General features: G+C 36.7%; 1 protein-coding gene across 1 annotated transcript in view; it reads right to left on the bottom strand.

The window, feature by feature from the left end:
- The window catches only part of LOC127438035 (calcium-binding protein 7), a 50877-nt gene extending 40350 nt beyond the window's left edge, over nt 1–10527 (bottom strand). The window contains exon 1 of the mRNA XM_051693301.1: nt 10419–10527. Within this exon, the coding sequence (XP_051549261.1) occupies nt 10419–10527 (109 nt within the window). The remainder of the gene's footprint in view (nt 1–10418) is intronic.
- Between the last annotated feature and the right edge of the window lie 13141 nt (nt 10528–23668).

The following is a 23668-nucleotide window of genomic DNA, read 5'->3' as shown; positions in this document are numbered from 1 at the left end:
ATGTAATAATATAAAGAATTGTATATGGCTATAATAATATAAAGTAGAAAAATAAGAGTTGGAAAGTTGACACTTTTATAAATGCATTTTGTACTTTCTTACTAAGGGGTTGTTCACACATAATTCACTGCACAAACACACTGTGGTTGGCACAAACAATGCAGAAATCAAAGATTGGATGGCTAGAATTTTTTTTTCTAATCAATTCCGACAAAACAGAGGAACTGCTGTAATTATTGGATCAAAAACCTCTAAAAATAAGGCACTAAAATATAATTTGACTCTTGATGGATGTACTGTTACGTTGTCTTCGGTGTTATATTTTATACCAATCTGTCCTTTGAAAATCTAATTTCCCATGTTTGTAGAATATTTCTTCCACCTCAGAAATATTGCTAAGTTACGACACATGCTCTCTGTTGCTGATGTTGAAAAATTTATTCATGCGTTCATGACCTCAAGACTAGATTATTGTAATGCATTATTGGGAGGATGTCCTGCAAGTTCAATAAATAAACTTTAACTGGTTCAAAATGCATCTGCCAGAGTGCTGACTTGAACCAAGAAATATGATCATATTAGACCCATTTCACATAAAATTCTGTTAACTACGTACAAAGCTTTGAATGGTCTAGCTCCACAGTATTTAAGTGACCTTCTATCACACTAAATTCCATCATGTTCATTACGATCACTAAATTCTGGCCTGTGAATAGATCCTAGACTATCAAAATCCACATGAGGAGGTAGATCCTTTTCCTATTTGGCTCCTAAACTATGGAATTGTCTTCCTAACAATGTTCGGGATTCAGACACACTCTCTCAGTTTATGTCTAGACTAAAGACTCCTCTATTCAGCCAGGTCAGGGGCATAACTAGAGGGAGGGCAGTGTGGGCAGCCTCCCAAGGGCCCATGGTGAAAGGGGTCGACCAAAAGATACCACACAAATTACAGCGGACCCGAGAGGTGATGAATAAAACAACCAAGGCCCCCCAACGAGGGGGCCCGACAGTTTCTTTGCACTGGGGCCTGCAAGATCCAAGTTACGCCACTGAGCCAGGCATACACCTAATTTATCTATCAACTCACAATTAGGCTGCTTTAGTTAGGTCTGCCGGAACCAGAAACATTTCTCATAATCTATAACTCTGCAATAAATTGAATGGCATCTATGCTCAACCTTATGTTTCATATCCCGAGGTTACCAGAGCCAGCCGGATCCAGCTCCGTTCTTGCTTAGTGTCGGACTCCACTGCTACTGTCGTGTCACTGAGTGATGATGACTAACTGCAGCCGGTTCAAGCCAGACATCATTTCAGTCTACTACGATGGACTTCAGAGGATGAACTGATACCAACTCCAACAGTAAGACATGGGATACTTTACGTGCCACTGCCTGAACACTGGACTTCACCGAACCTCACCGAAATGACCTGCTTGTTGAACTGCGATGCACCTCACTGATCTCTGGTTGCATCATCTTAGTCTAATAATGGACTACATTCTTGAAATGGAATACATAGACTATCAATTGATTGCCAACAAAAGCCTTCATCAGTCAGCTAACAAAGGACAATGCATCTATGTGAACTTCTGCAGTTAATCCAGGATGGACGTCAAAGACATTAGTCATTAATCTTACAGTTCATACAAATTCTTTGTTTAAACAATGGCCCATAACACTTACTTAGTTTACTAATTTTTAAACCATGACTTGCACTACACACACAAAGAAACAACTACTACTGGCATTATATTCATGCTGTTTAGCCAGAGGGTAATTGGCCCCCACAGTGAGCCTGGTTTCTCCCAAGGTTATTTTTCTCCATTAACCAACATCTTATGGAGTTTTGTGTTCCTTGCCACAGTCGCCTTCGGCTTGCTCACAGGGGTTCTAAATACTATTATTTAATTACTTATTTTTAAACACAATTCACAATCGTATTTTATCAAACTACACAATGATGACTCTAAGACATTATAGATATTACATTTTCATTTTCTGTTAATGCATGATTTTCTGTAAAGCTGCTTTGAAATGATGTGTGTTGTGAAAAGCGCTATACAAATAAAAATGACTTGACTTGACAGTCTCATGACAACTCGTAATTGTTTAAGATGTCAAAATCATACAAGAAGGTACCAATTTTATTCCCACAAAGACCAACCAATCAACACACAGAATTTTGGCTTTAAAGGGATAGTTCACTCAAAAATTTAAATTCTCTCATCATTCACTCACCCTCATGCATCCCAGATGTGTATGACTTTCTTTCTTCTGCAGAAGACAAATTAAGATTTTTAGAAGAATATCTCAGCTCTGTTCATCCTCACAATGCAAGTGACCAGAACTCAGAAGGTCCAAAAAAGGACATAAATGCAGTATAAATGTAATCCATATGATTCCAGTGGTTAAATCCATGCCTTCAGAAGTGACATGATAGGTCAGGGTGTGAAACACATCCATATTTAAAAGTCCTTTTTTTTACTATAAAACTCCACCTTTGACCAGCTCCAATCAGTAGGTGGCTGAATGTGAAAGTGAAAGTGTAGATTTACAGTAAAAAATAAAAGAAATAAAAAAAAAAAACCGACTTAAATATTGATCTGTTTCTTACCCGCACTTATCATATCACTTCAGAAGATATGGATTTAACCACTGGACCTACAGAGCTAAAATATTATTCTAAAAATCTTTGTGTTCTGCAGAAGAGAGAAAGTCATACAAATCTGGGATGGCATTAAGGTGAGTAAATGATAAGAGAATTTTCATTTTTGGGTGAGCTAACCCTTTTAGTAAATGTCAATGAACAAATTTGGTTACTCAGTCCATTTACAGTATGCAACACATATGACTGATGTATGTTAATAACCTGTAATATGCTTTCCTTGTCTCGTACACAAACTTTACTTCCCTGTTAAATTCATGGTTAGATTTAGGGTTTGGGTAAGGGGTTAACAAAACTAAAGTAGCTTATTTTTGTGGTTGTTGTTGTTTTTCGTCATATATTCAGGTCGTGATATAATGCTCAGGTTTACGGATGAAGTTTTTTTCCAGGAAAAGTGTTCATACTCCTCACCAGCATGCCTAAAGAACATACTTTTTTTACTGGCTGAGAAGTACTTCATCAAATGCACTACATATTCTGACAGTGTGCGAATTCGGATGCAGCCATAGTGTGAGTCAAATCTGTGACAATTACATGGTCTTCTTAGTATGCAAATTAACCTGTACTTGTATTAATCAAAAGAAAATTAGTCCTCATTAGTGAGAATCATGTTTGTTACCATTATGGGCAATTTTAATGAGCAGAAACCAAATTCCTATTCTATTTTGATCGTAGATCATTGGAAAATTGGTTGAATTTTCCCCAGTACAGAAACCATCTGTCAGATTATCCAGCTGGTTACACTGCTGTCAGCTGAATCTGATAGATCTGCATCCTTCAGTAGATCACGTCGCACATCAATGGTACAACACATTCTTTCTGAGATACATCATCTAAATCCAACATCTAAAATGCTGAAACTTCAAAGCTGTCAGCAATAAATTCAGTACTGTGAATTAGATTTAAATTTGAGTTTGTATGCTGTGCACCGTATGTTTTTAGTTTCAGTTTTAAAGGGGCAATATTTCACACTATAGTAGCATTTATTTTTTTTCCCCTGAAGTCTGCTTATGCTATGCAGCAATAAAAGCAAAAGCCACATCAGGCTGTGTTAGGCTAGAAAAAAGTCCTGCTTTCCATGGTAGGAATGATTCACCCAAATAGCTCTTTTTTTTTTTTTTTTTTTTTTTTTTTTTTCATTTCCATGTTGTTCCAAACCCATATGAACCTGTCTTTCTTCCATGGAACACAAAAGGAGTTATTTTGCAGCTTTCAAATCTCATTCGTTCTCATGTATATTCAAATTTGGTCAATGACTTTAAAAATGTTCTTGCGTTTTTAGTTACTGATTGTCATTCACATCAAACTTGGTGTGATAAGTCTTGGAGAACCATATTTAAATGTAAGCAAAAGGGATTTGAGAACTTCACAGGAGAAGAATATTTTCAGTGAATATCAACTGAAATTTCAGTCTGTTTATCACACAATCTATTGTATGACATCAGAAGAATTGGAATATAGTGGATGGGTCATTTGGACTACTTTATTGTGCTTTTTGTCATTTTTGAGCTAGACAACATCAATTCACTTGGATATTCAGGAAAATAAATCAGAAAAAAGAAAGTCACATGTTAGAACAAAGTTTCTGGAGTGAGCTATTTCTTTAAAATTGGCTGTAGCAATTGGTTTTATTAAAAAAGGGGGAGTTGAAACAGTTTTTAGTACCCTAAGACAAGGGCCGGATTGGCTAATTGGGAGAACCGGGAGAATTCCGGTGGGCCGCTCAAAAATTGGGCCGGCATGTTCGCATGTTGATTAATAAACTTTCAGTCATGTGTCGCATAACAGTTACCAACCGCCCATATAATCGGGCATATAAAGGATCAGAATTGTAGTCCTTATTATAGCAGACACTCTCTACCGTATTTTATCGTCTCACACCCAAATAAATGAGAGTGGGCTGTGACATGGGCTGACTTGTACATGAAATTCTTGGGCTGAATATAAATCCACCTCCGGCCCTGCCTGAGGCTGAACCTGACTTCATGTGTAAAATATCAGTACACCATGTGCTGTTCGTGTGCCTGTGATAAAGAGGGACTGGCATGCTCTCAGGGACAGCAAGTGGCACCTTAACTATCCCTGTGACAATGGGCTATGAGATGAGTGCTGAAATCCATCCATAGCACCACATTTAATTATGGATTTATTTGCTATCATCACTTCTGCCAACCACTTCCAAATTCCAAACAAGCTTGATATCTGATTGCCAAGCAGTGTCATAGAAATACCATGTGGTGTGTGACATTGCAGGCTCTTAACAGCTGGGTAATTCCCTCTGCACTGAGAAGCCTGGACATTAACTGGATTTCATTATCACAATGCTGTGCATCTGCTGGTTTTTAGTGAATTTGCCTGCAATGAAAGCCTTCAATGGGAGGCATGTGAACCATATGGGTGACTGGTTAAATAGAACGCAATAGTGACCACCCACTTTTTCAGTGGTCTAAGTTTTAAGATTTAAGAAATGTTTCAATAAATTCAAAGCCATGGACCAAACTAACCAGTTCCAGGGTAAATAACAAGAATGCAAAATTAGATTTTAAAAATAAAAATTATCTCATCATATATTCACCCTCATGCCATCCCAGGTGTGTATGACTTTCTATCTCTGCAGAACACAAATGAAGATTTTTAGAAGAATATCTCAGCTCTGTTGGTCCATACAATGCAAGAGAATGTGTGCCAAGATTTTGAAGCTCCAAAATGCACATAAAGTCAGCATAAAAGTAATCCATAAGACTCTAGTGGTTAAATCGATATCTTCTGAAGCAATATGACAGGTGTGGGTGAGAAACAGATTAAAATTTAAGTTAGTTTTTACCATAAATTCTCCTCCCTTCCCAGAAGGGGGCAATATACATGAAGAATGCAAATCACCAAAAACTAAAGAAGAAAGGCTTAAATATTTATCTTTTTCTCACCCACATCTATCATATCACTTCAGAAGACATGGATTTAACCACTGGAATCGTATGGATTACTTTTATGCTAAATTTATGTGCATAATTTTTGGGTGAACTATCCCTTTAAGGCTTCTACAGAAGCATTTATCATAGTTTAAAAAAAAGGAGGTCCTTCAAAAAATGGTAGGTCTGTCTTGAAAGGTTTATGGGTCGTTGACAAATAAGGTTATCTGGCATGGCATTAATGAGAAATCTTTTAAAAATCTAGTTTACAACATACTGTGTGTATCAAGTTCCTAGACAAGTCAAATTTGTGCCCATGCTGGTTTCATACATTTTTGAAAAACATTTAAAGCATTTTCTACAAAGTAACTTTAAAAATGTCATGTGGTGTAACCATCAGTAAAAGGTACTAAAATACTTTCCATGCACCTTGAATACACATGAGGGCACACAACTTAATCATTAATAAAAGTAAAAAAAAGTTTGCCAACATATTTTTCATGGCAAAATTATTTTTTTCTGAGTCACAATTATCAAGAAGTTTCCTTTTGGTTCCTCCATTTGAACTTATCAAAATGTGCTTTATAAAAATACTTCTAAAGTGGTCCTCTCTGTTTTATGATTTCTTGTCACATAACAAAAAAATAGCATACCAGCATATTGGTTGCACCACCTTACTTTGATCTGGTGGACAAAGGTTTTTCAAATATTAATGATATTTTAAAACAAAATCGTTTCACTGCTTATTTTTTTCAGATACATTAATAAAATTCCTATTTTATTATTATTATTATTATTTTTTTTTATTTATTTCATCTTTTAATTATCCTTTTTTTATACTGTCTCCAGATGGTTACACCACTTTTTTACTTTTAAGCCGTAGAAAAAAATATCAAAATATCAAAATGAACTTAGAAATTGAAGGCATTGTCATTATAGCAGAGGTGCTGTAAATGTTTTGTGTTAATTGCATATTTCATGCATTTTTGAATAACTTCGATCCAGACAAAATAATTGTTATGCCACTGATCCTTATACATTATCGTTAAAAAATGTCTTATCTATGGAGACAATAAATATGAGTTTTACATCTGAAACCCCCTTTTTAGGCTCTGCAGTGAAACAGTCCAACATAAAATGTCTTTCCACAGTTCAGATGCGTAAAAGAATTCATTATCTTTCTTTTAAATAAAATCGGATCTTGGGTTAAGGGGTGTTTATCAGGGGCTTAATATTTCCAGTGTTAGAAAATGCAGTCAAGAGATTTAGATTACCCCACACCTCAAACAGTCTTCAACTGAGTATGATAATGAATTCCTCGAGCTTTGGCTGGGCTGTAATCTACATTTTGCATTTTGAATAAGGATGGATTTATAATGAAATATGAATTACTAACTAAAATAAAGATACTCAGATCTAGCTCACAGATTATGTCTCAGTTTCTGCCCCTAGCATGCACATCAACAACTTCAAAGTGAAAATTTAAAAAAATCACAAATAAACAACTAAACACCCTTAGGATGAGGATAAACATGGCCTATTTCTTCAGTGTGAGGTAATGAAAGAGCAATATATCAGCCAAGCTGATTTCTGGCCATTGTGAGATAATTGGCCAATTAAAGGGAATTAAAATAAAATTCATTCATTATTTACTCCCCCTGATCTAATTCTAAACCAGTATTTTTTTTTTTTTTTTTTTTTTTGGTACGCAAAGGAAGAAATTTAGAATAAATGTTCTGCTCAATTATGTCATACAATGGCAGTAGATGGTGACCACTACCTCTTCAAGCTTCAAAAAGGATGCAAAAGTATTATTCAAAAATCTAACAAACTGTTCAATGTGACTCATGCCTTGTTCTGAAGGCATACAATAACGTTTGGTTAGAAACAAACTGAAATCTAATTTACTATATAGTAAAAAGATGGGGGCGTTCAAAGGAATAGAAATGCATTTCTTCTTTGACATCAAACTCTTCAGACATGTCTTGTAGTTTAGTTCTCTGGTTTGTTTGCAGCTGTGTTATGTTTTCTGTGGTGGTCCGATTACCAAACAAGCGAGTTTTTGCTGGAACGCCTCATATCGTGAGTGGGGGCTGCATAACTGCTCAGCAAAGTTCGGTCAAAATTTTTATTAAATAATAAATTCGATTTCAGTTTGTTTCTCACCAAATGTTATCGTTTGCCTTCAGAACAAGGAATGAGTCACACTTTATAATTTATTAGACTTCTGAATTACACTTTTGCATCTGTTTTGAAGCTTGAAGAGGTGGTCACCATCCACTGCCATTGTATAACATTATTGAGCAGAAAAAATTTTCTCCGTATATTGAAAAAGAAAGAAAGTCAAATTGGTTTATAACAAGACAAGGGTGAGTAAATAATAAAAGAATTTTTTTTAATTTTTAGGTGAACTGTCCCTTTAACAGAAGTGGTCATACCACCTAATGTGAGTTCCAAAATCTAACAACGTTGTTGAATAATAAACATTTTCTGTTTTCAAATACATTTTAAGTAAATTTTGAGTGACTTTTTTATAATAAATATGTAATTCAATTAAAATAAGTGTAATTGTGAAATAAGTGTTGTTTAAATTTAGAACTTTGTGTACAATCCATATTGGTTGACCACAAATTTGAGACAGTTGTATCATCTCTGTCCAATACCAAACAAGACAAATTTAGTCCATTATGTACTCCTGTCTTGTCTTTGTTAACTATTTGCTGTGCAAATGTGTGCAAAAGCAGAACAGGTGTGGGTTTGAAACCATATGCAGTTCTTAGCTTTGTGTATATTTACCCTCCTGATGAGGAGTCTGGAAATGCCAAACAGACAACAGTATACAATTTGGGATGACCACCTGTGACACACATTTTCCTCCTGAATGTACAAACACATTTGCAAATAGACTGATTTCCACATTCACTCATGCACACATGTATAGGTATGCTCCCTGTCATTTACTGCATGTACAGAGATAGCAAACAACTATATGACCTCCCCTTTTTTCCATTATCTTCCATTTGCTGTGCATTATCATCATTTTAGTTCATGCCTGCTCAGAATAACAGTACAGTAGGATTAGGTGTTTTTTAAATAGAATATGAGAACAGTGGATATAAGTTTTATAAAACTAGATTTACTGTGTTTCCTAATAGAAAACATCCCTTGATGAATGAAATTGCAATGGAGCACTGGAATTCTCACTTACTGTAGATACTAATCACAATGTCACAAAGGATTAATCTTGACAGACAATTTGCACTGAACCAACAATCAAATTATTCTTCAGCCCAGTCAATATACTGTACAAATAATTGTACTTAAATACTAATTTGACTGGGTATGTTTAATCAGTACTATCACATCTTTCCTGTTTGAGGACATCCACAATTACAGACCTATAGATTATATTTATTTATACTTATACACTTAGAAATCAATTACTTTTTACAATTTTGAGAATGTGTTCAAATATGATCATGTCTGGTTGGACAGTGCATATACAGTTTGATATTACACATGTACTGTATTTATGTGGGGAAACAAATCATTATATATACAGTATATAAATATATATACACACATACATACATACATACATACATATGATAATCTGTGTAATCTTTGTGTCAAATAATTTACTCTGATAACCAGCTAAATGTCCAAGTCTTTGATCCTTTTAGTAAAATTAGCCTTTTGATAATTCCAGTAATATCAGAATAATCAGATATAACCTTTATATATATTAATTATCAGAAAAGCCATTCATTAAATTATAGTATCAAACATTTAGACATTAAGATAGTTACTCATCAGAATAAACAGAGTAAAACATACAAAATATCAACAAAGAAACCATATTAGTAAGATCATGGAAATATACAAATGCGTGTGCATGCATAGTGTTATAAATTTCTTATTCAGATTGTAAAAATAAACGCAGTGTTTGTTTTATGGGTGAATAATAAAAAATAAAAACAAAAAAAAAAGTTAGCAAAAGTTCAACACTGATTCATTAATAAAAATAAATAAAAAACTTGACGTTATCACGGAGAAACAGAAAAGTCTTAATTGCCGCTTAGCATTCGCATTTCTTTCTCTTGGCTTATAATAGACCTGCTCATACATCAAGTGTATCCACTTATCTACCCTCGCGCAAATTAGGCGCAGGTAACACAAGCTTTCCATATGTTTTGTGTCGACTGCGCTGTCCATGGTGCTGAACCACAGCTATATCGTCAAGATAACAATTTCATAATCAAAGGCAAAGAAGATCACTGATTTCTGTTCACTTACAATCGTCTTTTGCTCGAAATTGGGTCATTCAGTTGAAGACAAAAGACACCAAATAGGTGCGCAAAACAAGAATGGGGTTGAAACAAAAGAATGCAACCCAGTAGTCAGGGTTAGGGAGTAACGAAATACCTTAAAACAAGATCAATTTGATTTATTTTGTTTTAGAAACAACACTGCATAATATATTTCGGTTTTTCAGAGAATGTATGTTTAACATGTGTATTTTGTCTTACTGTACTAGTAAGTTTTTATAGTCAAAACAAGTGAAAAAATCTACCAGTGCTGAAGAAGTAATCCAAAGTATTTAGAATACGTTACTGACCTTGAGTAATCTAATGAAATACGTTACAAATTACATTTTACAGCATGTATTCTGTAATCTGTAGTGGAATACATTTCAAAAGTAACCCTCCCAACCATGTAGCCTAGTAGCCTAATGACCGGTTATTTTACGCTCATATAAGCCTATACATAAACAAATTTCATCTGAACAGAATCTAAAAGAACTAATTGTTAAAACACCATCTGGACCCTCTCACTCACCTTCTACTTCATCTTCAGGCAGGTTGACCGGTGCACGGTATGACAGGATATCGGGAATCGTGCAGATCCCCCGGTACATCAAAGTGGAAGTCACCGGATGCATAGGCATTTTTGCGGTCTGTTTTGGACAGCACCTGTGTGGTGATCCTCATATATGTTTTTACTGTCCACACGGCAACTTTTAACCCCACTTTTCAGAGTGGCTGCAGAAGCCCGGGTCCATTAGATCGGACTGAACCCACAGAGAAAGACGCGTGGAGAAAAGGGATGTGATCCAAGCAGAGAGAGAGATTGGATTCCATAGAAAAGTCCGATAGTAGGGTTGCGCTCTCGCAGCATGCGCAATTGCGCAGTCCTTTCCAAGAAACCAGGTGTGGGAATTTGCAAGTATTCGCAGGTGGCGGGTGGTCCAGGTCGTTTTGGAGAATTCCGTTTACCTTCATATAGTAGTCTATGCGCAAACGGACAGGACTCTGATTTGTTTTAAATGCGTAAAGCTACGCGTAAATTGATAGAGACAACGCATTACGGCGGTTCCATCGGTATAGGAGAACTAGCAAAGCAACATAATCCGCCAGCTCACACGACAAGAGTGCAACAAACACGCATTTTATCACTGCGACAAAGTATGTGCGTGTTGATGAGGTAGGGGAACAGACTGTGCGTGCATTGATTCGAGATCCTGCCCGTTACGCAGACATCTCCAATCTGATTGTTTTCTCTTAAATCGCACAGTCGCGCTTCAACAGTGCCTTTGTTGGATAGCGAGTGCCCAGCACTGTTCATCAGTCTGCAGCCTAACAATATTCGTTCAGAATTGCGCTTTACGCGCGAAGATATCTGAGATTAAAATATTTTTCTCTGAAGAAAATACAAATGATTGAAAAGGAATAATCTGAATAGATGCCACCTCGATCAAACTTTCAGTTAATCAAAACATGGCAATGAGTTGTGCGTGGGGAGGCGCGGTGTCCGTATTCCCTCTTGTTGGATCTATATTTAGTTTTCGTGTAAACCGCTGCTTTCTTCAAGGTATTTCCCACCGAGTGCCTCCGCAGTCGTTAGGGGCCGTTCAGACCGAACGCGGTTTTGCGCTAAAAAGCTAGACGCAGCGCAGCGCATAGGCCTATATATCAGAATGCAGGTTTCTCGAGACGCGCTTTTAAAAGTTGAAGTTCTTTATTTCCCCCTGTCACGGCGTCCAAAAAACGCGGCGCTCCTGCGCGAGACGCTGGAATAACAGCTGGACGCATGTTTACATAGAAAAACAATGGGGAAAGAGCGCAAACAGAAATGCGTTCATACTGAAAAAAAAAAGTTCATACTGAATGCGTGTAAATATTAAAACAAGTTAGACGCAGCGCCACGAATAAAGCGGAACCCAGGTGTCTCGAGGAACGTTATATAAAAGTTTATTTTTATTATTATTTTTTTTTTTTTTTTTTTTGCACTTGATATGGCGTCAAAAAAAAAAAAAAAAAAAGACGCTACACCTTAAAGTTAAATTGTTTTTTAACTTGACGCGCCGTCTTTAAAACGTGATTCACATTGTACGAAACGTGACGCAACAGGCAATAAATAAATAATAATAAAATAAAAACTTTCGGGACGCAAGAACGTGTCCCGTGTGAACGCCCCCTCACGCTGTCGAGCGCGTAAAACTCCTCTCTGTTTGACACTGCGTTCATTCTTATTCATTTCAGAGCTCGTCTACCTCCTCGGGCTACTGTGATAGACATTGGTTCCAGGACCCCCCTTAAACAAGATGAGATGTGATTAATGATCTTGCCAGATTGAGACAGATCCTTTCCCCTTTGGCACTTCTTTAATGGAAACACATCTTTTAAAAATAACATTCTGTTTGATAACAGAGTTACTGCTGCTCTTAAACGTAAATGCTTTGCCAGATTTGTCCAAACAAGAGAGACTAAATGCAACTGAAACCATAGTGTGAGGCATTACCAAACCAGGACAAATTCATGCATTCATTTGCATGTGTAAAATCATTGTGGTAAAAATGCAAAGCACTTTGATATGCAGACATATTAAACAAAAGGTGCTTGGCATAGTGTGCATGAAAGTCATCCATTGCCCAGTAATCTGTCTCAGTGTGAATGTATTAGTTTTCTTCTGTTCTAATTTTCTGTATTGTATTTGTAACATATCTGCAAGCAGCTGCTCGATTCCCTCACATGGATATTTTGCGTGCACCCTTCGTGAAATTTCAAAACCTGTACATTCTCACAGATACACATGAGTCTCATTATGGGTTATCTGGGGCGGTGATGGATTCGGGAGGGGTAATGACACTATTGTCTCTTCCAGCTGTGAACCAGAGCTCTTGCGACAGGACCCAGGTGCATGCGTCAAAACCTGATGGCCTATTATGACCAGGGCTCTCTAAAAACGCCCACACCCACATTCTCAGAAAGCATTTTTTTTTTTTTTTTCACCAACTGTTTTGTAACAGGTGTCTTATGTTCTTGTTATGCACACACATAGTGTCAGGGAGTAACTAACTTAAAGTAGCAATGCTTCAAACTTAAACGGATATTCAGCCAAAAATGAAAATTCTGTCATAATTTAGGCTACACACCCTCATGAAGTTCCAAACCAGTATGTCTTTCTTTGTTTCTTGGAACACAAAAGGAGATGTTAGGCAGAATGTTAGCCTCAGAGACTAGCATTCTGCCTAACATCACTGTGATCCACAGAAGAAAAAAGTCATATGGGTTTGGAACAACATGAGGATGGGTAAATGATGACAGAATGTTCATTTTTGGGTGAACTATCACTTTAATTACATTTTTCAGTAATGTGACAGTTACATGATGTGACAGCTGTTTGCAAAACAGTAAAGCTTTTCCAGTAACTAGTAAATGTTTTACAACAAGCACAGTAGCTGTGTAATGCGACTAAACATGACATTGCTGGGATTTTGTTTTTTTTTTTTTGGTTTTGTTTTTGTTTTTTTGTTACATTGTATTGTGCACTGAGGCAGTAATCAAATGCTCTCCTTAAACAGTCTCTCTCTCTTGTGTAGTGTTGGGAAGTCTGAGTCATTTTAGTAAATCCGTTTGTTTGGACAGTTCATTTAAATGAACCGATTTAAAAATTATTTAGTGATTCGAGTCACTGTGTCATCATTTTTGCAGCGGAATATTTATTAAATGCTACTGTTTATTCATATGCAGGATGGTTTTTTTTCTAAGTTGTATTCACTTTAAATGTATCTGATTCACAAAAATCCATGCTATAATTTTATGTACATGTTTATAATATAGATACTGCTTCCTTGAATCATTTCAGTGTTGTTTGCTATGTAGTTACTGACAGTGTTAGAGGAATGTTCCATGTTCAATACAAATTAAGCTCAATTTAAAGCATTTGTGGCATATTGTTGATTTCCCCAAAATATAATTTCAACTCGTCCCTCATTTATTAAAGAATTGTAAGGCACTTACAATGGAAATTAATGGGGTCAGCCTATAAACACTAAAATGTGTGCTGTTTCAAAAGTATAGCCACAAGATGCAAACATTATACGTGTTAACATGATTTTAGTGTGATATAATCACTTACTTACCTTATCTATGTAAAGTTATACCCAATTTGCAACTTTCTTGCCATGACAATGAAACCCTGTAATACCGGCATTGGATATAATTTTACACAGATGAGGTTAATAGGTGTTAACACATATAAGGTTTACATCTTATTGCAATACTTTTGTTTATGAACCCCTGTTGACTTCCATTGTCCCTTACAGTAACTGCATTTTTTTAAACAAGGAACAAGTCAAAATTATTTTGTGGCAAACAATAGTATGGCACAAATGCTGCTGATTGATCTTAAAGGAATATTCCGGGTTCAATACAAGTTAAACTCAGTCAACAGCATTTGTGGCATAATATTGATTACCACAAAAATATTTTTGACTCATCCCTCCTTTTCTTTAAAAAAAAAAAAAAAAAAAAGCAAAATTCAAAGTAACATTGAGGCACTTACAATGGAAGTGAATGGGGCCAATTTTTTTTGGAGAGTTTAAAGGCAGAAATTTGAAGCTTCTTATTTTCAGAATACAGTGTCATATTTGGGCTTGCTAGTGCTTGGCCCCTTGAGTCATACTACTTAATGTCATAAATGTGATGTCAGTTATTTGGGTTTATTTTGTACAGGCAATTCCCCTAATTTTGACTTGTTTTTCAGACCAAATTGCTTGTTTCTCTAGCGAGATCTGGCAACACTAAGCTACCCTTTCAAAGTAGTTCCCCCAACACCTCACACACACACACACACACCGTCTAACACTAAGTGCGAAGCAGAGAGAGGGGATTTCTCTCTGTGTTCTCCCTCCTGACAGTGGGTAGCTTCTCTTCGCTGCGCAAGAGGCTTTCTTGGGTGCGTCACCCTCTGTGACAGGAGGGGTGTAAGGGGAGGATGTGAGGATATTCAAGAAAGAGAGAGACAAAAGAAATATCCTCCAATCCAAATCTCCTGCAGGCTTGATGTCAGAGGTTAAGGTAATACCCATGATGCATCACTCTTTCTTAGTGTGATCACAGCTGATAAACATGTTAGAAATTATGTATTACCGTATCTTGACAATTTAAAGCTCTGTTTTGAAAATCTAATAACAACTTGCGCTTATATGTGGCTTTCGTTCGTTCTACTGCCTCTCTTTTTCTCATAAATAAACAAAGACTAAAATGCTGGACTGGTTTTATAGAAGAAATCCTTAGATGGTAAATGTAACCAAAACATGCCAAGGTCACATTTCATCCCCAAAATAAGAGTTCTAATGAAACCAACATGGACAAAAAGATTTCATTTCTATAAACTTAACACCTGTGTTTTAAACCAGATTTTTAAAACATTTATAATTTTTTATCACTCGGACAACCTCATTTGTCAATAACCAAATTGCAAAAATAATCACTTTCAAACAGATTTCCTGAACACAGTCCCTATCTTCCACTGGTCCGACAAAAAGATAGCCCCATCCCCAAACTCACACCACTGATTGAGCCATCATTTTTTACTCTAAATCTCCACTTTCACTTTTACATCTGAAAGTCACGTGTGGTGCCTGTTTAGTTTCACTTTCTCATCTGAAAGTGAAAGTTAAAGTAGAGATTTATAGTAAAAAAAAAAAAAAAAAAAAAGGACATAAATATTGTTCTGTTTCTCACCCACACCTATTATATCGCTTCTGAAGATATGGATTTAACCACTGGAGTCTTATGGATTACTTTTATGATTCCTTTATGTGATTTTTTGGAGCTACAAGGTCTTATCACTATTCACTTGCATTGTATGGACCTACAGAGCTTAGATATTTTTCTGAAGAAAGAAAGTCATACACATCTGGGATGGCATGAGAGTGAGTAAATTATGATAGAATTTTCATTTTTGGGTTAACTATCCCTTTAAGCTGGGACAGGAGAAAATATTTTAACATAAAAAAAATGGCAGACATTACCTTTAAGCAACATACACTTTCTTATTTCTTTGTAATTTTAGGCTGAAATATGGCCTAGGGCATATTATGAGAGTTTTTATGAGATTCACCATTGTAAATCATGGCTGCACAAGCATTTAAGTTAAATTTGCCAAAGAAAGCATACAGTACAATGCCTTCAGGGAGAGCCAGACGTGACCCTGCATGGGTCTCCTTTTACTCCGGTCCATATTGATTTCTGTATTGGAATTGCCCACTCAGATAAACACAAAAAGCAAACGTCACCTCTTAGTAAACTTCCCCTCCATTCAAACATCTGCACAAAAAGTCAAAGGCATGGGGCAGCATCCAAAAGATCACTCAATAGCATCCACTGGACACATACTGACAGGTCTGTTGTTCGTAGAGCATGTTTCATTCATGTATATTGTATAGAATCTAGTGGCCCTTCAGAGAGAGTTTCTGGATGGATTTTATCCCATCCTCATACTGATTTTTATGTCCAACTCTAGAGGGCAAAATCGAGTGTCAGTGGCCCCTGCAGTGGCAGAAAATGAGTACTGGCTTTCAACTATTTTTTTGGAGACTGAGACAAATTAGATAACCAGCATGGGGTGCCTGTTTGCATATTTTATTCATCACTTCAAGTTTACAGTCTGCTCTCTGAAAGTTAAAAACTGCTAAAGATTTAGTTACTTGGCATTTAGTGAATTAAATTTTTATCCAAAGCCACTTAAGTTAAGGACAAGGACACTTCCTCCGAGGCAACCTCAGTGTTAAGTGGGTCGCTTAGGGGCTTTAAAGCAATAAAGTAGGATTGCAGATTCTGTTTCTCCAGTTCTTGAATAACCCCTACCAGTGTCAGGAATTAACTTTACAATTATGCAGCAATATAGTTCAATATTTGCCCATTTTTTCTAATTATACTGTATATAAAATATACTGCGAGTCATCCTTTTAGGTTAAAGACTTACATTAAACCAGTTCATTAAAGGGTAGTTCACCCAAAAAAGACAATTCTCTCATTATTTACTCACCCTCATGATATCCCAGGTGTGTATGACTCTCTTTCTTCACCAGAACACATTTGAAGAAAAACAGAAAAATATCTTAGCTCAGTAGATCCTTAAAATGCAAGTGAATGGAGATTTCTTTTTTGAAGCTCCAAAAATCACAGACAGTCAGCATAAACGGCATTGATACGACTCCAGCGGTTAAATTAATGACTTCTAAAGCGATACGATCACTTTTGGTGTGAAAAGGATCAATATTTAATTACTTTTTAACTATAATCCAACGTGAGGGTAAACTTCACGACAGGGTGGAGTCAAAGCAGTCTCTTGTGTGACACATACAGTAGTATGCACGTTGCCATGATACCGACGTAATCTCACGTTCTCCACTCGGTTGAGACATCCAGGATAAGCATACAAATGCACCATTGTGAGTAAAGAAACAGATAAATACAGATCTTAACCAAAACCAACCAAGCTACTGTACAGCATTCCTCCTTCTCACTTGTAAACAGCGCTGCTCTTCCGGCTGTGACGCACGAGCCTCAGTTCTCATGTGTTTCAAGTGCCAATGTGATTACGTCACACGTGTGTTCTGCTGCTGACAGGAAGCATGATTTAGAGTTAAAAATGTATTTAAATATTTATATTTTTTGCACCAAAAGCGATCGTGTCATTTTAGAAGACATTAATTTAAAGGCTGGTGTCATATGGATGGCGTTTATGCTGACTGTCTGTGATATGTAGAGCTTCAAATGAGACATTTCCATTCACTTGCATTTTAAGTACCTACTGAGCTGAGAAATTGTTCTATTTTCCTTCAAATGTGTTCTGGTGAAGAAAGAAAGTCATACACACCTGGGATATCATGAGGGTGAGTAAATAATGAGAGAATTTTCATTTTTGGGAAAACATGCATAACCAGGCCTAGAATAGAATATTAAGACCAATTTCAGATGTTTATAAAAAAAATCATTTTGATGGCATTTTTTGCCCCAACATTTTAAATTATGGGGGCATTTTTGTCACTTTCAGACAGCTGTGTTTTTGCCCAGAGCCCCCCTTAATGTCTGGCCCTACTTAAGTGTAAGGGCAAAACCACACAATTGCGTTTTTGTTTGAAAAGTCAATTTTTTGTTTCCTACGTCATCGGTTTACAAAGTAGGTGGTAACGGAGAGTGTTTTCGAGTTTTCAATCAAACTCATCTTAATGTGGATATGGCCTAAATCTGCAACTTGTAGGGTTTTTTCTTCACATGGTCAAGTAAGCAACCACCTAGCAACCACCCAGAAAAAAATTAGCAACCACCTTGGAAAGCCAGAGCAACCACCCAGATCTCCACCGCATAGCAATGCACTAAAAACCACTCAGAACACCTTATCAAGTGCATAGCGGCAACACGACTCACATTTACATCTGAAATGTAAAACTCAAGTTTAAAGTGTTGTGTGAGAGGCTGGATTGTACTGATGCTCTGGGCTGTTTCTGCCTGCAGGCTGCATCCGTGGAGCCAGGGAATGTTCAAAGTCAATAATGTCAGGGTTGTTTCTGTAGAGAAAAATACTATCTCCTGTATTGGCTGTGCACACTGTCCCATAGTCTTTTTCTCCTTTCTGTCATTGGTGCAGATCTAGACTGGATAAAAGAGAATGGAATAAATGGCAAAAGTTGCTTACATGTGTGCTTCCCTTGTAGACAGTTTCTATACTGTGTTGATCTATTACTAATATTAGAAATAGCCACTTAAAAAGTTCCTGGTGGCTGAGAGTCTTTGAAAAGAAATTAGAATGGCTTGAATTATTACAGAGGACACCGCACATTTTGTGTTTGAAAAATTTAAAAGGGTATCATTCACCAAAAACAGTTTTATTGACAGCACCGCTGGCTGAACACTGTGTGTGAATGGATAGGGTTTCAAAAGCAGTGACCCACTCAACAAGATTTAGATTAAGCTGCCAGTCCGCTAAGATGTGAAGCATAGGGTCGAAGATAAAGTTTACAAAGGAAGAAATAACCTTGGTGTGTTTTAGGGAGAAACAAAGAGACTTTTCATTTGTCTGAGATCAATAGACAGTCAAAGAAAGCACGTCCATTGGAGAGGTTGAGTCCGTGAGGGTTTCTTCTCAAACATTTTCGGTAAAACAGCTGAGCTTGACCGAGCACACCATTTGTATCTCTGTTATGCACTTCCAACATACTGGCCAGATGTTCAGAAGAGACGCGGGGAGATAAAACACATGAAAAGCGCAGCCGTAGAAGATGTATGGAGCTGCCGAGCTGTGCTCGACTGGCCGTGAGCCTGCACAATCCACTGGTACTCATGCATCCCTTCAGAACGATTTCAAAATTCTGCTTTATCTTAACGTGGTCCTCCCCTTTCCCGAGAGAAACAGTGTGCTGTTGGCTGCTGTTACGCTCTTTTTGAAGTGTTGCATGGCTGTTTTGGGACCTCCACAGAGGGAGGAAGAAAGCAAAAGAGAGGGAGCAAAGTCAGAGAGAGATAAAGACAAATTGAAGGTCGACTGAAGCATTTATGGGTGTTTCTTCTACTTCAGGCACTTTTAGCACTGTGGATTTCTAGAAAGTAATGTCTCGTTAAAACATTTTTCACACTCACCCTTTTTTTTTCCATTTGTCTACTAACACTGTCCAGTGTATCTATATGAGTCACAGGAGATTTAGGTAATTTTTTTAATGTTTTCTGAAAGTCAAGAAAATTCCCACCACATCTCAAATTCAGCACATCTCAAATTCTGTATTGTGTTTAACAGAATTCTGGGATGGAAATGCTGGAAATGTTTTACTTGTTGGTTACGAGTTAAAAGTTGGTCAGGTTTATCAAGTCCAAATTCCAAGCTTTTAAATGACACCTATTTTTCAAATGAGCTAGCAGTTCCAGGTTTAAAGATTAAAAATTAAAACTTCATAGTTAAATACTAAACGTCTGGGTCATGGACAAGGCTAAAACAATCAATTCTGTCCATAAGAGGCAGTTGAAAAGTACCGAAAATAAATAATGAAGGCCTGGTAAAAAGTTGCCCATTCATTTTTAATGAGACCTTCATATACAGTAAGTCAAGTCAAGTCAGGTCATTTTTATTTGTATAGCGCCTTTCACAACACACATTGTTTCAAAGCAGCTTTACAAAAGATCAGGCATTAACAGAAGATAAAACTGTAATATCTATAATGTCTTAGAGTCATCATTGTGTAGTTACAATAAAATACAATTGTGAACTGTTTAAAAATAAGTAATTAAATTATAATTGTATTTAGAACCCCAGTGAGCAAGCCGAATGCGACTGTGGCAAGGAACACAAAACTCCATAAGATGTTGGTTAATGGAGAAAAATATCTTTGGGAGAAACCAGACTCACTGTGGGGGCAGGTTCAACCTGGCCGGTAATTTCGGTGAGGTCTATCCAAAGTCCAAGGTTCAGGCTATGGCATATGAAGTATCCCATGTCTTATGGTTGGAGTTGGCATCAGTTCATCCTCTGAAGTCCATCGTAATAGACTGAAGTGATGTTTGGCTGGCACCGGCTGCTATTAGTCATCATCACACAGCGACACGTAGCAGTGGAGTCCAACACCAAACAGGAACAGAGCTGGATCTGGCCAGTTCTGGTGACCTCAGGATAGGAGTCCCGAGGTTGAGACAGGGAAACAAATAAAATAATGTTAGCATAGATGCCATTCAATTTATTGCAGAATTATGGATATAACAAAATAACAAAGTGGAAATCTGTTAGTTTTAACCCTTAAATGCATACATCGGGTCTTTAGTGACCCGGGACCTCATTCCACCCCCTGTACCTCATCCGTTTTTTGGAGTTGTGCCCACAACTCTTCAGTATTCCTCAGTCTTTCTCTTATAAATAGTGTAACACACACACACACACAAAAAAAGCCAAAATTTCAGTATATATTTTTATAATGGCTTATGTATCAAAAGTCTATAGGGTCTTTTGGTATGTAATAGTGTGTGTGTGTGTGTGTGTGTGTGTGTGTGTGTGTGTGTTTAATAAATTAATTAAATTAATAAATTATATCTTTATTATTATTTAATGTCTGTATAAGACTGCTATCACAGGATATCTATTTCTCTGTTTATTACAAGAGAAATTAGTACTATATTCATACAAATAAATACAATATCACGTTGATTTTCTATGCAACAATGGTGACTTATCTGTTTCTCATATACGTGTACTCATACTAATTAAACATGCTATTTGTTACTCAAGGTGGCACTGATGTTTCAGTGATTGACTTGATTTACATTTGATATTGCTATTTGATGAAGAATCAACATGGAAGTAAACTATATATTTGCATCTATTTACACTCAATAAATGCCTGAGAAAATACTTATGTGTAGTGTATGTGTATTTTTTGTGTTATGTGTAGCTCAATATGTGTTTGACAGCAAGTTGCGTCACATGAAATTTCAGTGTGAAAGTAATGAATTCCGTTCTAGATTTGTCTTGATTTGTTGCATTATCTCTTTTATATATGAAAAATAAAACATAAAAATATATTAAAAATATATTTTATTCTATTATTTTCTCATTGCCTTGAAAATAATTAGAAAATGTTACACTATCTGGGCATTTTGTACATCCATTTGTGGTAAATATACGTGCCGTAAGAGTTTTTGATGAAATGCCCATGCTTTTAATGGTTAATAAAAATCAACTCCTGGGACAAGAAAGTGCCCGAAGTTGAAGAAACACCCATGTACGCATTTAACATTTGCAGTCTTCTGGGAAAACGGACGAACAATATTGACGACTTATGTTGCACTACACAGACTTTTGTCCAGTCAAATGCTCTCTAGAATGAGAATGCCCCATGTCTTTTTTCCATACAATAAATGTCAAAGGCTGACATACTGCCTAAAATCTCCTTTTGTGTTCCACAGAAGGAAGAAAGTCAAACTGGTTTGGAACAGCATGAAGGATAGTTAATGATGAAAGAAATATCATTTTTTGGTGAACTATCCCTTTAACAGAAGCATTACAAAACTCCATATGCCAGCGGAACTATATACCTGCAAAATATTCTAGATGAGTATCATCTATCATGCTTTGTAGAGTTTTTATTAGGAACAACTGGCCGTGAAGCCAAGTTTTATCCTCATCATAAATCTACGTGCAGTCCATCAAACCAATAAACCTGTCACTACGCCAATGACCAATAACGAGTGCAGAACTCACAGCTTTGTGGCTCTTATGGGATTCTGATACTGGAGATCAATCTCTCTTGTTCTCTTCCAACAGCTCATTAATGCTCATCTTCCCACATTAGGAATGCCGTAAGTGTCTGCTCTCTGCACTGCTCTCACCTGCAGGCCATTTCTAACCCTGCCGCTGCATCTATCAGCCCACCATTGAGATGCTACCCACCGCACTCCTTCATGCTGCACACCCTCGCTGCAAAATGTTGGAGACAAGCTGTGAGCTCTTAAAAATATTTTAACCATCTGTCCCGGGGATCCTCCCTCCGGCAGAGAACACCAAAATGACCATTACGCACTGCAGCTGGCTCACAAGGCTTAGATGGTACTGTAGGAATAGTTCACACAAAAATTAAAATCATGTCATCATTTACTCAACCTTATGTAGTTTAAAAACCTATATGACTTTTATTCCTCCATGGAACACAAAGGGATAAATTGTGAAGAATGCACATGATGAGCATATGAGAATGAGTAAATAATGATAGAATTTTAATTTTTGTGTAAACTATTTCATTAAATAGGACAAAGTGCTACACTGTCATTTAGATACAAAAAGGATAACAGTTGAAGAGGTGGAAGGAAACAGAGAAAGAGTATGAAAGAACAAGAGAAGGTGTAGCATAGAGCAATCTGTGTGTTTGTAAATATAACCTGCATATCTGCACTCCTGGGCATCCTCAGCAGAAAGCTGCGCTTGTTCCGGAATATTAATCAAGCAAGGGAAAAAAAGCCCTTCGTCACATCAAAGTGAGAGAAAAAATTAGACGAAAGGATGGTTGTGTCATGCACTCATATGCTCGCTCTCTCTCTCTCTCCATCTCACTGCATCTCTCCTTTCATCCATCCGCCATCACTCTATCCACAGGTTTCACTTTGTTTTTAGATGTTGTAGAGCAAATGGTTGATTATTTTTTTCTGTGGAAGTGTCAAATAAAAAAGTCATAGTATGTCAAGTCATATTTTTGCTATATAATATGTACTTTATCTCTATGAATAAATGCTGTCAAAAGTGTAGATATAACTACATTATATATAGTCGGGTAATGTCTGAGACCACATTAGTCGCTTTCACACATACAGACTTTTCTGGAAAATTAACACTTATTTTCCATTTAGTGATCATGTGTGAACAGAACCTGTTCGGAAATACCAGGAAATCAGCTCTAGCAATTTCCCGGAATGAGTTGTAAAATGACCAGTAAGTTCTGATTGATGCTATGTGTGCAAAAAGCCGAAAGATTAACTAGGTTGAACAGAGATGATGCAATTTCTCTGCGCCGTTCAAAGGCTGTGACTTGGGAGTCAAAAAGATGCTGGGATAACATGATCATCAGGTTTTGCACAAATTTGAGAGTTCATGCTCTCAGTTCAGAATCAGTTCATGATTCATTCAAATCACAAATTGGGACATAATTGTTACATAGAAAATGTATGCAACCCACAGTGGAATCTTGAATACATGTGTTTAATTATTTGGCTTAGTCATGTTCTATAGATGTGATGAGACTTGCTGATGTGTATCTAATCGATGCG

The sequence above is a fragment of the Myxocyprinus asiaticus genome, chromosome 4 (assembly GCF_019703515.2).
Source record: "Myxocyprinus asiaticus isolate MX2 ecotype Aquarium Trade chromosome 4, UBuf_Myxa_2, whole genome shotgun sequence".
Lineage (NCBI taxonomy): Eukaryota > Metazoa > Chordata > Actinopteri > Cypriniformes > Catostomidae > Myxocyprinus > Myxocyprinus asiaticus.
The sequence above is the reverse complement of the archived record's forward strand: the minus strand, read 5'-3'. Positions and strand labels throughout refer to the sequence as shown.